Source organism: Mytilus edulis, chromosome 8 (assembly GCF_963676685.1).
Source record: "Mytilus edulis chromosome 8, xbMytEdul2.2, whole genome shotgun sequence".
NCBI lineage: Eukaryota > Metazoa > Mollusca > Bivalvia > Mytilida > Mytilidae > Mytilus > Mytilus edulis.
The window spans coordinates 25,998,982-26,015,161 of NC_092351.1; the positions used below are offsets into that span (position 1 = coordinate 25,998,982).

At 31.0% G+C, this 16,180-nt stretch overlaps 1 protein-coding gene across 2 annotated transcripts in view; it reads right to left on the reverse strand.

Annotated features, from left to right (window-relative positions):
• Positions 1–15,857, reverse strand: part of LOC139485208 (protein WWC2-like) — a 36,013-nt gene extending 20,156 nt beyond the window's left edge. Inside the window, exons 1-9 of one of the 2 annotated variants that reach the window (XM_071269484.1) lie at positions 15,631–15,857; positions 11,546–11,655; positions 8,647–8,741; positions 6,725–6,833; positions 2,503–2,659; positions 2,047–2,176; positions 1,736–1,858; positions 1,027–1,178; positions 408–572 (exon numbers count right to left, since the gene is read on the reverse strand). In XM_071269484.1, coding sequence (XP_071125585.1) covers positions 408–572; positions 1,027–1,178; positions 1,736–1,858; positions 2,047–2,176; positions 2,503–2,659; positions 6,725–6,833; positions 8,647–8,741; positions 11,546–11,655; positions 15,631–15,761 — 1,172 coding nt within the window. In that variant the 5' untranslated portion in view covers positions 15,762–15,857. The remainder of the gene's footprint in view (positions 1–407; positions 573–1,026; positions 1,179–1,735; positions 1,859–2,046; positions 2,177–2,502; positions 2,660–6,724; positions 6,834–8,646; positions 8,742–11,545; positions 11,656–15,630) is intronic. The other variant, XM_071269483.1, reaches the window with a different exon arrangement.
• Between the last annotated feature and the right edge of the window lie 323 nt (positions 15,858–16,180).

Genomic DNA, 16,180 nt, shown 5'->3' on the forward strand with positions numbered 1-16,180 from the left:
GCCATTCCCTCTATCTGGTAAATGACGTCATAAAGGCGCGCATAATTGACGAGTTTTTTCCCATGACGGACAAACTTGAAAGTGGTTTATTCTCTATGACTCAGAAAAAAAAGTGATTGACTAAGTATCCTATCCAATAATGTTATCATGAACATGCATGAAATATTAGCCACTGGACTATCAGCAAACAACAATCAATAGATCCAATTATTATATACTTCAATGCTCCTAATCATGTGAAGATGTTTTTAAACACATTACTTTTCTTTACAAAACTTTCTTCATCTATATGACCTTCGTTCAAAAATCAATTTTAACATAATACTCCTGACTTTTACCTTTTTGTTTACTTCTAAATACATTTAAATTCTTCAAACAAATAAACAGTTATAATGTTCAGTAATTACCTGTCAGCAATTTGTTTGTTAGATATTTCTGCAGCATGGTTTATATCCCACTCTAACTGTTGAATCTTCTTCTGGACACAGTTAATGTCATTGCTGCTACGTCCCTTCATATCAATACTCCTTAATTCACGTAATAATTGTTCCTTCTCACTGATTAACATTAATCTGAAACAACATACAGTCAGATTAAACTTTGTACTTTATTCAGATGGTTTCCTTAATAAATACATGTAAATAAATGCTCACAATGAGTGCTTTTTCAACAAAAGTCATTTTTTATCAGTTTTGTGTTAAGTTCTCTCCTTTTATCAGTTTTGCATGAAGTATTTTCATTTTATCAGTGTTGCTTGAGGTATTCTCAATTTATCACTATTTTGAAGAGGTTCTTTTATTTTAAGTTTGTGTAAAGTTTTCTCATTTTATCACTTACTTGGACTCAAATATAGATTTCCTAATGCTTTATATTTTACTCTCTCCTATTCTCTACCCCCACATATCTAGTTTTACAATTTCTGTCTAGAGTCATTTCACCTTCTTACCAATGCCTCTTTATCAATTTTCAATCCCAAATAAGACTAAAAATCCTCTTTACCGTATATTTTTATTCCCCCTAACATACCTATCCTTGTCCATTTCATTCTGTCCAGGGATCATCTGTTCTTCCACATTGGCCAGTTTATGTTTCAGATCAGACAGTTTGGTTTTAGCCTCATCATACTTCAGTCGCGTTCTAGCAATCTCAGCAATGTAAGTACCACTTCGCAGCCCAACCTGAAATATAAGTTGAACAGGATTTAAGTATATCAACAACACAATACAATAAACACACATATAACATGTAAAGAAACAGGGGCCTCAGTGGCCCAGTGGTGTAAGAAGTCAATCTTCTGTAACACTAGCATATCAACAATGAGGCTGTTAGCTAAAATTCTACAAAGGGTAGGTGCTCTTGACTTCAAATTTAGACTGTCAGTTTTCCTTCAGAAGGTCTGGTTCTTTCAAGGCAATCCAGCTACCTCAACCAATACAAATATACTGTCACAAAACAGTAGAATAGTGTTGAAAGTGGCATTAAACAACAATCAATCAATGTAAAGAATCATTTTGCAATTAAAAAATATTCTAGTTCAAAGACTGCAGGAGTTGACAAACAATTTAGCTAAAAGTTTAAACACACTTTATTCTGTAAAGAACAATGTGGATACATTTCTTTTTTATTCGTACATATTCTACGCAGAGGAGAATGCATATGTTGTGGCTTGTAGTTCATGCTCGCTATTGTATTTGTCAGTTGAATTTCAGAACTGATTTTTTGCTAGTATTATTACCTCTCCTCTGAGGTCAGTCTGTGAAGCGGTGTTAGACATATGTGGTATGGACAATGTAGATACATCTGGAGAAGATCCGCCATTCTTATGACCCAGAAATTCTTCTTTCAATTTGGCAAGTGACTGAAATTAAAATAAATATTCAACCATTAAATGTTTGTTAGTCTGAACTATTGCCAATTTCAATCTGTTTCAGTTTTGAAATAAATTAATACATTCATTTGACATTACATTTGTTAAATTTATACTTTAAAACAATTATCATTCGACATTTTGATAACTCATAATAGACCTTTCAGAAGATATTGTACCTGCATAAGATTCTGTTTTTCATGTTCTCCCTCTGTAAGCGATGCCTGCATCTCTCTAATTTCGCCAACGATAGCTGCAGCTTGTGTGATATTGTAGTTGCCATTCTCTCCAGATAATTTCTGATCAACTCTGAAAATGTAACAAATCAACAGTTTTAATCAGAAACTCCACTTTCTGTTTTGAATTTTTCCTCGGAATTCAATATTTTTGTGAATTTACTTTCTTCCATCCATTTTAGTGAAACCTGATGCAATTCTCAGGTTAAAAGCTTTCACAAACATTTCAAAATGTTTTTGGGGTACTTTTTTTGAACTCTTTACAATCATTCATTTCTCTTTCATGTATTTTATTTTTGTTCAGCATGAAAACCTTTTGACGACCAAAAAACAAGGATGCAGGTTGTATTTTAATTTCCATCCACTATTCCTCTTTATTTTTACATCTAATTAACTTACTTGGACAGTGTTTCCAGTCCTTGTTCTTTATACGTCATCTCAGCTTTGATCTGGTCCAGCTCTCGTCGGAGTCTGGCAACACGTTTCTTAGCATGATGGACATCAGCTTTGAGAAGATCTGGGTCATATTTACTACCTACACTTGAGTTAGAAGCAACTGAAACATATAAAATCTCATTAAATACAGTTGTTCTAGAATATATATTTTTTTAAATGCTGTGCAGATAAATTTTGTTCAACATATAATAGAATAAAACACTGATGACTTAATTATTGAATTTTTGTAGCAAATGAAACGTTCAAATTATTGCATATTGTACTGTAACATATCAATGACAAATAACAGCAAGGTTTATCTTACATTTACATACTAGTGTCATTGATAAAGCAATAAATGGCTACAACTCCTGATTGACAAAAATGAAAATCAATTGATAATGACCTCAATTTTGTCCAATTTTGTTACAAGCATGTTAACATTTTTACGCATACTATCCTCAATAATTAACCTGATTTTCGATTAAAAAAAGTTTATATTCAAATAAAAGTAACACTCAGAGAAAAAGACTTCTATTTCCCCTCTAGGGACCAGCCTTCCACAAATGAAACATTTACATAAGCATATTTCTTTATTATAGCTTCCATTGAATAGTTTCAGCTAAACTTAGTGACCAAACTTGTATGTATGTGCCTGTCCCAAGTCAGGAGCCTGTAACTCAGTGGTTGTCATTTGTTGATGTGTTACTTATGTTTTTCGTTCACTTTTTTGTACATAAATTAAGCTGTTAGTTTTCTCGTTTGAATTGTTTTACATTTGTCATTTTGAGGCCTTTTAAAGCTGACAATGCGGTATGGGCTTTGCTTATTGTTGAAAGCTGTATGGTGACCTTTGGTTGTTAATTTCTGTGTCATTTGGTCTCTCATGGAGAGTTAGCTCATCGGCAATCATACCATGTCTTCCTTTTTTTTTTTTAATATTTATCCATCTGACCAAAGGACAAGGTCACAAAGATGTAAACTGATTGCCAACTCGACTCTATCAATCAGACCAAAGGACAAGGTCAGAAGTATATGTAAACAACTACAGGTCACTGTACGGCCAGTATGTTTTTAAGCACACAGTACTGTTTTTGCCATTTAAACAATGTTAAATTCATAAATCTACTTGGTTTTACTTTCTCATCATTTCAATGATGATAATAAGATCTCACATGGATTCGGCCAAAATAAAAAGATTGTATGTTTGCCCAAACGCGACCGACCCAAAATAAACCAGCCGACTCAAATTCTTTTTTTGACGTTTTTTGGAAGAAATTTTTTTTTTCGGATTTATTTTGGGTCCGCTCCGTCATCGTACAAAACTTAATGTTTGTCGTCTTTGCGTTTGAAAGTAACTGTGAATAAGATTAAAAGAAAGCGTATAAGAGACACAGTTAATCGATATTCGATGTTCTCTGTTTTTATCTTCTGATATAACGAACGTAAAGAAGTAAAACATGTGAAGTGGCACAGTTTTTTTACGCTGTAGTTGTTTGTACTACCAAACCCTTACCTATATGCTCAATGTTAATTTCATCGTGTTATCGAATATCTGATAAGAATATGCAGGTAGATTTGTTCAAAACCATGTGCAATCGAATATTTTCAATGTTATTCTGACAGGAAATGGATCCGGAAGTTGCGAATTTACAATCTTGCAAGAAGATTTTGTTTTTACTGAATAAAAAAGAAATTATTTCTTGATAAATTGTTGTCTTTAATTATAATCTTCCTTTATCATGTAAATTAGATGCCCTTTTATTCAAATAGTTCAATACAAGTCTCATTAGACAGTCAGTACGTTGCTGTTTGGGAGAATTTGATAAAACTATAATTGCTCACAGAATCAGAAATATTATCTTAACTGAATGTAACTCCTTCTGAATAATTTATTGCAATATAAATATAAATCCCTTTTGACAAGAGAAATCTGAATTTTGTCAGAAATATTTTTTCACATGTGCAAAAGTAAAAACATGTTATGGCGCCATATTGGATTTTTATACAATTTGTGAGGAAGCCTCTAGATAAACTGGACCCCTGTTGTGTTCACTTATCACTACACTGACGGTGCGAAGCTATAGATAGAACGGCGGACCAGTTTAGCCTCTAGAACCATGACCTAAAAATAAAGTCTTCAGAAAACGTTAACTTTTATATGCAGAGACATATGTGTATATATGTCTCTGCTTTATGCTATTATATTTTATCAATAATGATTATTTTCAAAAATTTAAACTTGATTAATATTTAAAGAAATAAAATTATAACAAATACGTTTTTAGTTTGGAGATTCTACAGAGCTTTGATCTATTTATAGCCAAATTAGTTTACCTGTGTGATAATGTAAAATATAAATTTGTTTTCAAAACATAAAAAAGACACAAACTAAGGATGGTAGATAATAATTCATATAAATATTTTAGGACATTTAATCTATTTTAATAGAAATAGGATTTAAAAACTTCAAACAAATTTAATCATTACATAATCAGCTGATAATTTTTGTACACAAACATCGTGTTGATGGAACTGTTGAAAATCACTTCACAAATCCAACAGCCCTTTCACACAGTTACCAATTGTCAGGGTTATAAACATCTCAGGATACAAATCATATAGTAGACTAATTTACTTATAGAGGTTTTAAATTCATGGCTTTTGGTTGTCTCTACAAAGGTTTGACAGAGAAAAAAAAGATATACTGTTTTAAGATCTTTTAATATTTTCATGCAAATTCGGATAAAAAAAAAAAAAAGAATTTGCCTACCTACCTACCCACACCCAGTCATCATGGGTCGGGTTTGGGCAAACTGAAATATTTTTAATTGTGGCCTTCTTTTAATATTTCTCTAGTTGCAGGGTCATATGTAAGAAATCAAAAATGTTTTTGCAAAATTTTTTCTTTCTACAACTTTAACATGTTTAACATGTGATATACTTCGAAGCAATAATAAGGAAATAATTATGTATTGTTTACCCCACCTGTATATACATTTAAAAAGACTGTTTACAAAACCAATGGGCTATTTTAAAACCAACAAAAACTATAACATATGAGATAGGGTTATCAAGTACATTTAATTCACTAAATTTGGACCACAACCCATTTTTTGCAAAAAACATGCAATACTACAAAAAATAATGACATTAAATCTATCATACAGAAAACATAAATTATGACATGAAAACAAATATTTTTACATTTACAGCAGTTCTGGAATGACATTTTCTTACAGTAAAACCTGTGTCAACATTCCCCATATTTTCAGTGAACCTACATACATAAGATACGTTTCAGATATATGTATACCTAACAAATCAAATTTTGCATGTAATGATGAAAACATAATAACTGACATAACCTGACACTAAGATATTTAAAATATAATTAGTAGGAGCTTTTCATGTCATAATATTGTCATAAGTTATTGCTGGGGTTTTTTGTGACATGTATGGAATTTTAAACACAAATCAAACTTAAGAATTCCTAGGTATTATAAGTAATCCTGAAGAGCTGTAATAAATAACTATTTAATTGTAAATAAATGTTAGAAATAAAGATTGTCCCTTTAAAAACATTTAGTTCAAATTTATAATACACTGCAATAAGAGGTCACTGATACAAGATGTCACAGTAAAGACATCTTTTGCAGTGTCTACACTGATAGAAGTATGACTCTTAAATAATTCACATGTTTTGCCAAGATACTGATAATCTCAAACTAGCTATAGCTACTACAGACAACCCTGACTCTTATCGGATTACAATAAAGTCACTTGAATATTGACAGCTTTTAGTCCTAGAAGAGTTATTATCTTATAGACTTATTACTTTCCTAGATGGTAAATTATGTAATCCACTCTCCAACTAGACTTAGATGATGCCCATCTTGTAAGAAAATCTGCAAACCTCAGTACTAGTTCCAGGTTACTACTTATTTAAAAACCAATTATATAATAAACTTAAGACTAGTCTTAGACAATTTTCATTTTCAATTCCAGTTAAACATAAAAAGAAGATGTGGTATGATTGCCAATGAGACAACTCTTCACAAGAGACCAAATGACAGAAACTAACAACTAAACCTCACCGTCCCAGATGACTTCTTACATTATAAAATCCTGACTAGTCCTAGATGATAAGAGGTCTTTTCCTTGATGACTTATTTAATTAACTTACGACTAGTCCTGGATGATTTCCATCCTGTTAGAGTATCTGTCAGGTGTTGATATTCATCCTGAGCTAATATTAACCTCTCTTCTTTCACAGAGTAAATTTCTTTTTTGGCCTGAAAAATATCATTTTCTGAAAGTTATTACATTGTATGAAGTTCTGATTACTATTTGTAGACAGCTTTTTTTTTAACGGTATCATTGTGCACAAATATTAAACAATTTTTTCTCTTCTTTCAAACATATTTTGATAATAATTTTGATTTTAATGATAAACATACAAATTTTAAAACCATAGTCTCCTTTTAATATTCTACACGTTTTTTTAAGAAAGGATGGACAAAGTTGATCTACATTTGTATTATCTTTTTAAAATCCCATCTAGAGATTAGTTGACCACAAATATTTTATAGAAATAGAAATATGGCATTATGATATCACAAGAATTTCGTAACAAGGTGCATTGTACTATGTACAGCCATTAACCTATGAAGAATTATGGCACCTTCAAACATCAAGAACAGGTCAAAGTACAATCGAAATAATTCTAACAAAAAGTATCATCACGAAAATCACTGTTGCAAAAAAACTAAACAATTCATTTCAATAAATATCCTCTAAATAGATATCTTTGTGGTTTTTTTTATGGAATGCAAGATATGTTGTTAAGTATGAAATGATAATAATGTATTCTTTGATAAGTACTTAATTAAATCATACTGTAAAATTTAAAGGATAGAGTTACTTGTGGTAGAAAGCTATTTATATTTTAACAAGGATAATATTTTAATAAAAGTACAAAGTTTTAAATCTCAGACTTACTCTTAAGTGTAGTGAGAATGTGAAAAATGCATAATTACTGATATATTAAATTTCCTGCACTAAAAATATTAAGATTTTTTACAATCATAAACTGTTAGTAAAAAAAGATCATGTTGTTTTAATAATTCACCAAACATTAAAAGCCAATTGATAGAATATTCAAGGGAACACAGAACAAAGAGATATCATTTGATAAAAAAAACTCATGTTGAAGGAAAAACAATCTTAAAACCAAGCACAACTCCTTAAAATCCTCAATTTTAATATATTCGACGGTGTGCCCCTTTTAAAGTTTACAAATTTGGTAGTAAAGTGACCACTGTGGCTGAAACAGTGTGTCACTTACTAGCAATAGCATGTTTATATCAAAGTGACAATGGCTAGAAACTGATATGTGATATCATACAGAAAGTGACAGTATGCATCAACACAGAATACTCTATTAGTAATAAAAACCTAATTTTTTCCAATGTATGCTGTGATATACATTCACAAACTTATAAGAATCCTTTTTAAATTTTATGTAATGACTCAACTAAATTATATCTTCCAAATCAACCTTAAATGCACAAACCCTAATAATTCACTTCCTCCCAGTAATTGGTCTCTCATGAATCCCTAACATGCTAAAAAGTCTTCGAGAATATTGGATTTAAATTGGTGCCCTGTAGAAGAGGTGAGCAATAGGCAACCAGCTCATATTTTTTAGATTAGTAGATACTGGGTTAATTTTGAATGAATGAATGAGGAGGATTTTCATTGGGTATGCATTCACCTCCAGTTACAGGATTTTCTCGCTGTGTTTAAGACCCATTGGTGGCTGTTACTTTTTTATTCTTTAGTCAGTTTGTTGTCTCTTTGACACATTTCCCATTTCCATTCAGGTGAGTGAATTATTTGGGTTATAAATGCAGCAGCTATATTAAGTACTTTTGAAAGTGGCATTCACATTTAGAAAATTCTAAATTCAACTTTTACCTGCAGGTTATAATTGTGAGCTTTCTATCAGTGTAACCCCCAGTGTAACTTATGATATAACTCCTGGCTATGTGCCTATACTTCTATGTGACATAACTCCTGGCTCAGAGCCTATACTCCTATATATACCTGAAGATCATCCTGTGCAGTAGTAAGGTATTCCTTCAGCATATGTTCTTGTTGACTTCTCCATTCTTGTCTGGGATCTTCTAACTGGTTCACTTCTGAAAATTCATCATTTTTCACCAAATTTATAATATATCTAAGAGTTCTAGACCATTATACAATTGGCAATGTAAGTAATAAGCAGGATTAAGACTTTTTGATTGATTTTATTTTCAATTAAAGTAATTCAGGTCTACATAATAATGGCACTCAAACCTGCCTTACAAACAAAGTAAGCCTTAAACTTCCAGTATACGAGAATTTATTATGCATATATGATTTACATGATTAATCTTAGTCATAAGATTTTTTGTGAAACACAGGCCAAGAGTATCTATTAAAACTATTTTAATTTACCTTTGAAACAACCTTAAATATTTATCATATTATAACATATATGAAGCCTTTTAATTTTCTTGTTAAGAAGCTTTTTATTGAGGTAAACATTTTTTTTCCAAATACTTCCACATGAAATATAAGATAAGTTTGATGAGGTAGATACAATTCTTCAAATTGTCGATAAATACATGACAATGACCTGCCAAATATATCATTGTTTGACACCCACCTACACAAACTTGTCAATATCAAGCACATGTTGTACTGTACATCTAAAGTTGTTACAATCAATTAATATGCACCTTGAATGCTAAAACATATATATAGATTAATGTAACCACTAACCTAACAAAACTAGGCACATTTAATATCTGGACAAATATTAAATAAGAAAAAAAAATAATTCTTGTTTCAAAAATTTAAAGGAGAAAAGGGATTGAGATTTTTTCCAAAATTCACCTACATGCTAATTCGTTTATGGTATCGACAATGTACTTTTAAATTGTTTACACAGGCTTCTTATTTGTGCAAGGTTAGGTTAAGTCAGGTTTCACTGTATAACATTTATTGAAATATGTCCTATTTTTCCATGTCTTAGCTGACATAAATTTATTTTGCACAACTCAAAACATAACAAAGTCGTTGAACTGTGTATTTATAAAAAAAAATGTGCAATCACTATTTCAGCTTTCAATTACTTCAAGGGTCCCTGGTCACATTGATTCATGAAAATAATTGATATTCTCTACTATTATAATTAACCTTTCACCTTAAATTCGAAATAATATCTGAAACACACCCTAACCCTGAACTGAACAATTTTAGATACATGTAATAAAGAGAACCCCTATAATTAGGATCATTGATCCATGAATTATCATGGTTTTCTTTAGTAAATGTCTAGAACATCGAACCAATCCTTAACTTTCCCTGGCAACAATTTAACTTCTGTAACATCCAAATTCTTCATTCATTCATAGGAATGTTTATACTTGTCAAGGACAAAGAGAAAGGAATGTATACATCATTAGTTGTATATAAACAGCCAATAAAAATAATCTGTAGTGCAGCACACACAGAGAAAATATGCCATAACTCTATAGCACTTCACAGTCAACACTGAACAATCAACTCAATAAAACTACAATTAAATGGTTTTATTGAATATAGCTACTGTTAATCATTTTCATCAATTAACCCTTCAATAGAGACACAAATATCGGTCAACAGACTTTTAAATATTTGAAGGAAAGTACAATTTTGTTTATTTTAGAAAGTTCTAAAGTACAATTTTTTTGTGGATTTATTATAATATTTATGATATTGTATTGTCTATTTAAACAATATTTAGTGGTGGTTTTATTTCAATCACTAAATAGATTAATCCTCAAAATGAATGAAAATTCATATTGAGCTTTATCATGTTACAAATTAAAGCATGATTAAAATTAAAATGATACTGACTTAATTCCTTTGAATTAACTTAAAGGACACAACCAAATTTCCAAATAGAGGTCATGTTTGTCAATAGCTAATGCCTGAAATTGCCACCGGTTAAGAATGTAAGAATGTTTCAACATCAGATCATCTTCATGTTTATGTGCTCTGCAAATATTTCTTGCTTACATGCATGTGTTTGTTTTAATGCATAATTTATACATATTTACAGAAGATGTATCCAACAAGAGCCTTACTATAAACCAAGGGCAAATAAAATTATGCCTGGTAGCATAGGCCCTTAAGATTATGCATGGCTCCTCAAAATATGACTCTTTTTTTATTCAACTATTGACACAGTGATATGCCTTGCCCAGATGCAATTCTGAATCTGTTAGTATAATGCTTATTTATAATATTGATTATAAAATCGCATCATTTTTTAAAGTTTTTGTTTTGTACAACACTGGTAGCCTCTTTCATGGCTTTGAATTGACTTTATGTTGCATTCTTAATTTTCATTGAGACTGTCATACTGTGGTTCTCCAGAAAAGAGATTAAAATGTGACAAATCTGCAATAAAAGTCTTTTTAATGAATAAATTAAATAATACACATACACCATTGTACACAACCATTATATTGCAAATTCATAAAAAAAATTACACAACCATCTGATCATTATATTGCAAATTCATGAAAAGAATTTTTATAATCTTCTCTATATACATGATATATGTCAATCCTGGCTGTGTCCAAGCATTACTTACAAGAATCTGAAAATTCTACGTTTTTGGGGTTCCCTTTGTTTTAAAGACCTTTCAGGATCCTCTGTTTTTTTCCCTAGAAATATGCACCTTCAAAAATTTGAAATCTAAAACTTCATTGGCTAATGTAATCATTACCAGAATAGAAAGTCAAACAGTGTTTTCAGATCCTTGTAAGCAAGGCTTAGAACACAGGAACCACATTTTAACAAGATCGGCTCTATACAGGCATGTTTCATATAATTAGCAACAATTAGTATCTTGCCTATATAGCTACCCATTAGTTTTAGAGGAAAATCGTCTAAGTTCTAACTAACTTACGATTTATATGATCAATGTAATATACTCCTATTTCTGGATCATGGCACCCCTCCCAACCATAAGGCAGCTCATCACCAATACAATCAGCAAATGTCTGTGGCTTTATGAATCTATAAAGAAAATAATTAATTTGAATGTTCCTGAACAATCCTATAATGTCTTATAATATTGTATGTTTTTTTAATATTGAAATATCTATCAATAGACATGATGGTTTTAAAGTTAAACTGTCTTTGTTTAAGCTTAAGTAAACTGTTGATTGACATTATGTAGGTTTCTCAGTAACAACTTCATTGAAAACAACCAAAAACTTGAAACCTGTAGCAGGCACTTTCATTTTCTATGGATTGTGAAATTGGGGTCAAAACTCTATTATGGCATTAAAATTAAAAAGATCATATCACAGGGAACATTTGTAACATGTTTCAAGTTGATTAGACTTCAAATTCATCAAAAATTACCTCAATACCAAAAACCCTAACCTGAAGAGGATAGACGAGCGGACGAACAGACAGACAAAAAGTATAATGTCCCTAGGTGGGACATAAAAATATTCCACAAAATATAGAGTAGATACACAAAATGTAGCACATTAAGACCTTCATTATTTTCAAATTGGAATTTTCCCATAACCAGCACTTTTTTTATTGAAACAGTCATGACGGTCTAGACATCAATACAATTGCAAGATTTTATTTCCAAAAACATTGACAGACCTTTTATACATGTAAGTTGAATTGAATTAGTTTGAGATCATTTTTTTCTTTCCGTAATCCTTTGCTTATAATTCAACTTTGACAGTAATTCCTAATTACTATACATGCTATATATACATGATAAACACTATCCTTCAAAATTTATCATCACCATCCTTTCAGTCAAAATTCTAAAGAAAACACTTCAGTTGTACATGTACCAATTTAATACCACATGTGGTGTGTTAAATGTGTATGCATCCAACTTTTATTCATAAATATTAATAAAATGAAAAACGCTGACATTTTATCATACACAGGACAGTATGAAAAAAATCTAATCCATTTAAACGGTGTGTAATTAATATTTTCATATATAACATTTTTTTCATTTGTACATGTAGTGTAAGTGACCTTAGTTCTTTAATGTCTTACTTATTTTTAATTTAATTAAAGGTATGTGGCCATGGACAAAGGATAAGAAGAAAGTACATATGGTTAATGTTACTGACCAAGTTTACAATGACCATTTACTGTTTATTTACCTGTAGACAACATGCCTTACATTCCACGTTTATACCCAAAGGCTATTTATAATACAGTTATGAATGGAATAAACACAACATAAGTATAGGGTTATATCAAACTATGTCAGTATTAAAAGGGACATGTATTTAATCACAGGATATTTCTATAATCAGATTGCAACAATTTTAATGTTACATTTAACATGTTTAATTACAAAATGAACATGTGCATTTGATGTGTATTGAAATTCAATCAATACTAAAGAAAATGAATTTTATTAAAACATGATGGTGACTTCAAGAATTTGTGTAGCAGAAATAGATACATTGTATCAAAGATGAAAAAAAGCAATTCCAGCCTTAAATTAAGATACAATGTACACTGTGGCAACAAATACAATTTTTTGCATGTAGTTTTAATGGATTTGGGTTTGAACTGCGGTCATTGTACTAGGTTAAGACCCATATTGATAACCTTCAGTATTAGCCTACAAAATCAGTACAATAACTTGACTGCCAGTCTGCCACAGATCTAGACATGAAGATACATTTAAACAAAATTGTTACATCATACAAAATTTTGCAAACAAGTAAATTGCCAAATAGATTCTGCAAAAAGTTTAAATAAAGATTTTTAGTATTGTCACTTTAAACCTTTCAAAAAAGTCTCCTTCCTCCTGGAACTTACTTCTTTTTACTATACAGAATTCGCTTAATGTCCAGTTGCAAATATTTTATGCATGCTCAGGACAAGAAAAAATAACAATATATATAATAGGTAGGTACTGTGATGGTGGCCTTATAACGAGATGAGGGTCTGGGAATAGGACTGCCATGTACACTGGAAAATGGGGGTATCTTGGCTATGGACATAAGTTTAGCTTTAATTGATAACAAACCATTTCTGATCCCTCAATATAGACTTGGTGATCAATATCTAACTTAATGTACAATGTGTAATTGTGAAAACTAGAGCATGAGATTCCTTCTATTGTATTAAAGAGACATTCATGTCCAACTAAGGACCCTTACATTGTGTATGTTTAGTTATATATAGCACAGTTTTAATATCTTAACAAAAGGAGTACTTTCTTGGTGCAGCTAATGGAGAGCTTTTACTTATCTACTAGATTAAGGGAAGCACCACATTTCCCAAACCATAAAAAGTCTTTGACATAAACCATTATGACAACTTGTAATTTCAATTTTCAAACACCAGCTACATATATGTATGTATATAATATGTAATCTTTAAATTTCTTTTAATCAATGTGTCTTTTAATTTCAAGTTGCAGTTCCAAATGACACTACAGAGCATGAGATTCTTTCCAAAAATAGCAGAGAATGGAACCAATGACATCTGGGGTAGACTAAAGGGGCTAATAATTACATTAATATGTACATGTACAAAAATTCAATACCTGGCTTTAACAGTTACAGTAGTTATTCTGGAGGAAATGTTCTTCTATTAAATATATTCAACTTGTGTACAAAAATATACATTTGTACAGATTCACAACCGATCATAACCTTTGATCTCTAACCTTCAGTCCTTGAAATTGATTTGGTCAATGGTTACAATTTACATTTGTACATCCCATTAAAAGTTAACCATATACATTATGCATACAAAGTTATATGAACTTCAATTAAGCAAAAGGAATGGATAACTGCATGGTCACAGTTTGGACATTTGACCATGAAATATCAATATGAGTCAAGGTGTTAAATAATGTCAAAATGTTTGGTCTGTAGTGTTTTCAAAAGGAGTTGATCACCCAGATAAAATGACAACCACACACTGCAGACCCACAATTCCAATGTTATAATCATATATTTTCATCTGCATCTCACCTAAGAAAGGATTATAAAAAATGTGACAAAAACCTCCTTTTGAAATCCTCCAACATTTGTATTTTGCTTATTTTGTCAACCATGAGGGTTCAAAATTCAAGTCTTTTGGAGATTCTCAGATCTAGCATGTCTAGAGGACCATGAGTCTACAAGCGATCAGGTTATGTTAGCTAAAAGTTCTCCTGATTTCAAATACATCTTTTTATTTCCACTTCGATTGTCAAATGCATACATCTACAATGTATGGTGGCCTGCATATGAATTTACAAAATGTATGTACATTATGTATAATCCACTACATTCTTTAATTAATGGAATGGTTATACCCGGCATTGGTGTGTATGTACATGTATGAGGGTAGGAATGCCCTTTACTGGCAAATTGGTTAAATTTCACTGAGATTCTTCAACGATCTTATCATGTTTCATTAGAGGTCTCAAATAATTATCGTTAATGTTATATATTTGGAAAAAAAAATAACCTGAATCGTCAAAATCAGTCGATATATTTTTTATCGTCATAAAGAAAGTTCACATTTTTTCGTCATGCACCAAAAATTACCTTAACATCATGATCATTTGACAAGGATTTATACTGTTATTCATCATAAAGGTACCCCCTTAATGGCCCTCATGTATACATTTGACACAGAAAAATGAATAATTGTAAGATCTGACAAGTAGTTCATTCCTGGAAGTATAACATACTAACTGGATATACTGGCATCATTAAGGTGTGATAACTGGGCAATAATTCACCAACCTAAAATGCAGAAGTGACCTAAGAAAATATTTTTAAATTCTAGTTTCTACAGAGTTACTTCCCCTGAAAACATGAACTATCGAACACATGCCAACAAACTACAGAAGTACAGCTGTTCTCGTCGTATTATGCATGTCACCGTACACTTTCTACGGATAAAATCTAGTATGCTAGCTATCGTTTGATCGTTTTGCAGTCTAGGAAGTGTTCATAATAAATAAAAACTTCCAAAACTTAAACTGCTTACCTGTCTCGCGGGTCAATCCAGCTAGTTTGATGTGTATTATGGTCTATAAAGAAAACTTTGCCGTCAAAATCACGGCATTCTTCCCAACCTTCTGGAAGAGGGATCTCTCCCCCACTCCGTCTCTTGGGCATATTTCATTGACAAAACATAAATAAATCCCTATCATCACAAGTCCTCCATGTTTCTCTCCCATATCTCATTAGCATATCTGACGTCACAAACAAATAATTTCAATGACAATTCAACCAATGAGGAACAATCTTTTTATGAAAGGAATGTGTTACAATTTGATAACACAATGTGAATCAATTACATTATTAAAGACGTGAATTAAGTATTTAAAGGTGAATATGATATTTTTTTAAACACAAATTTCCATTTTAAATCACAGTGAGTCTACTGACTGCATGTCATATTTAGACATATTTCCTGATAAGTGCTAATTTGTAAAATTCTTCCCATTTTATAAAATTCCTACCATTGAAAAATAATAACAACAGTTTTTTATCATCAATTTAATAAGGTACGTAGTTATCACTAAAAGTATACG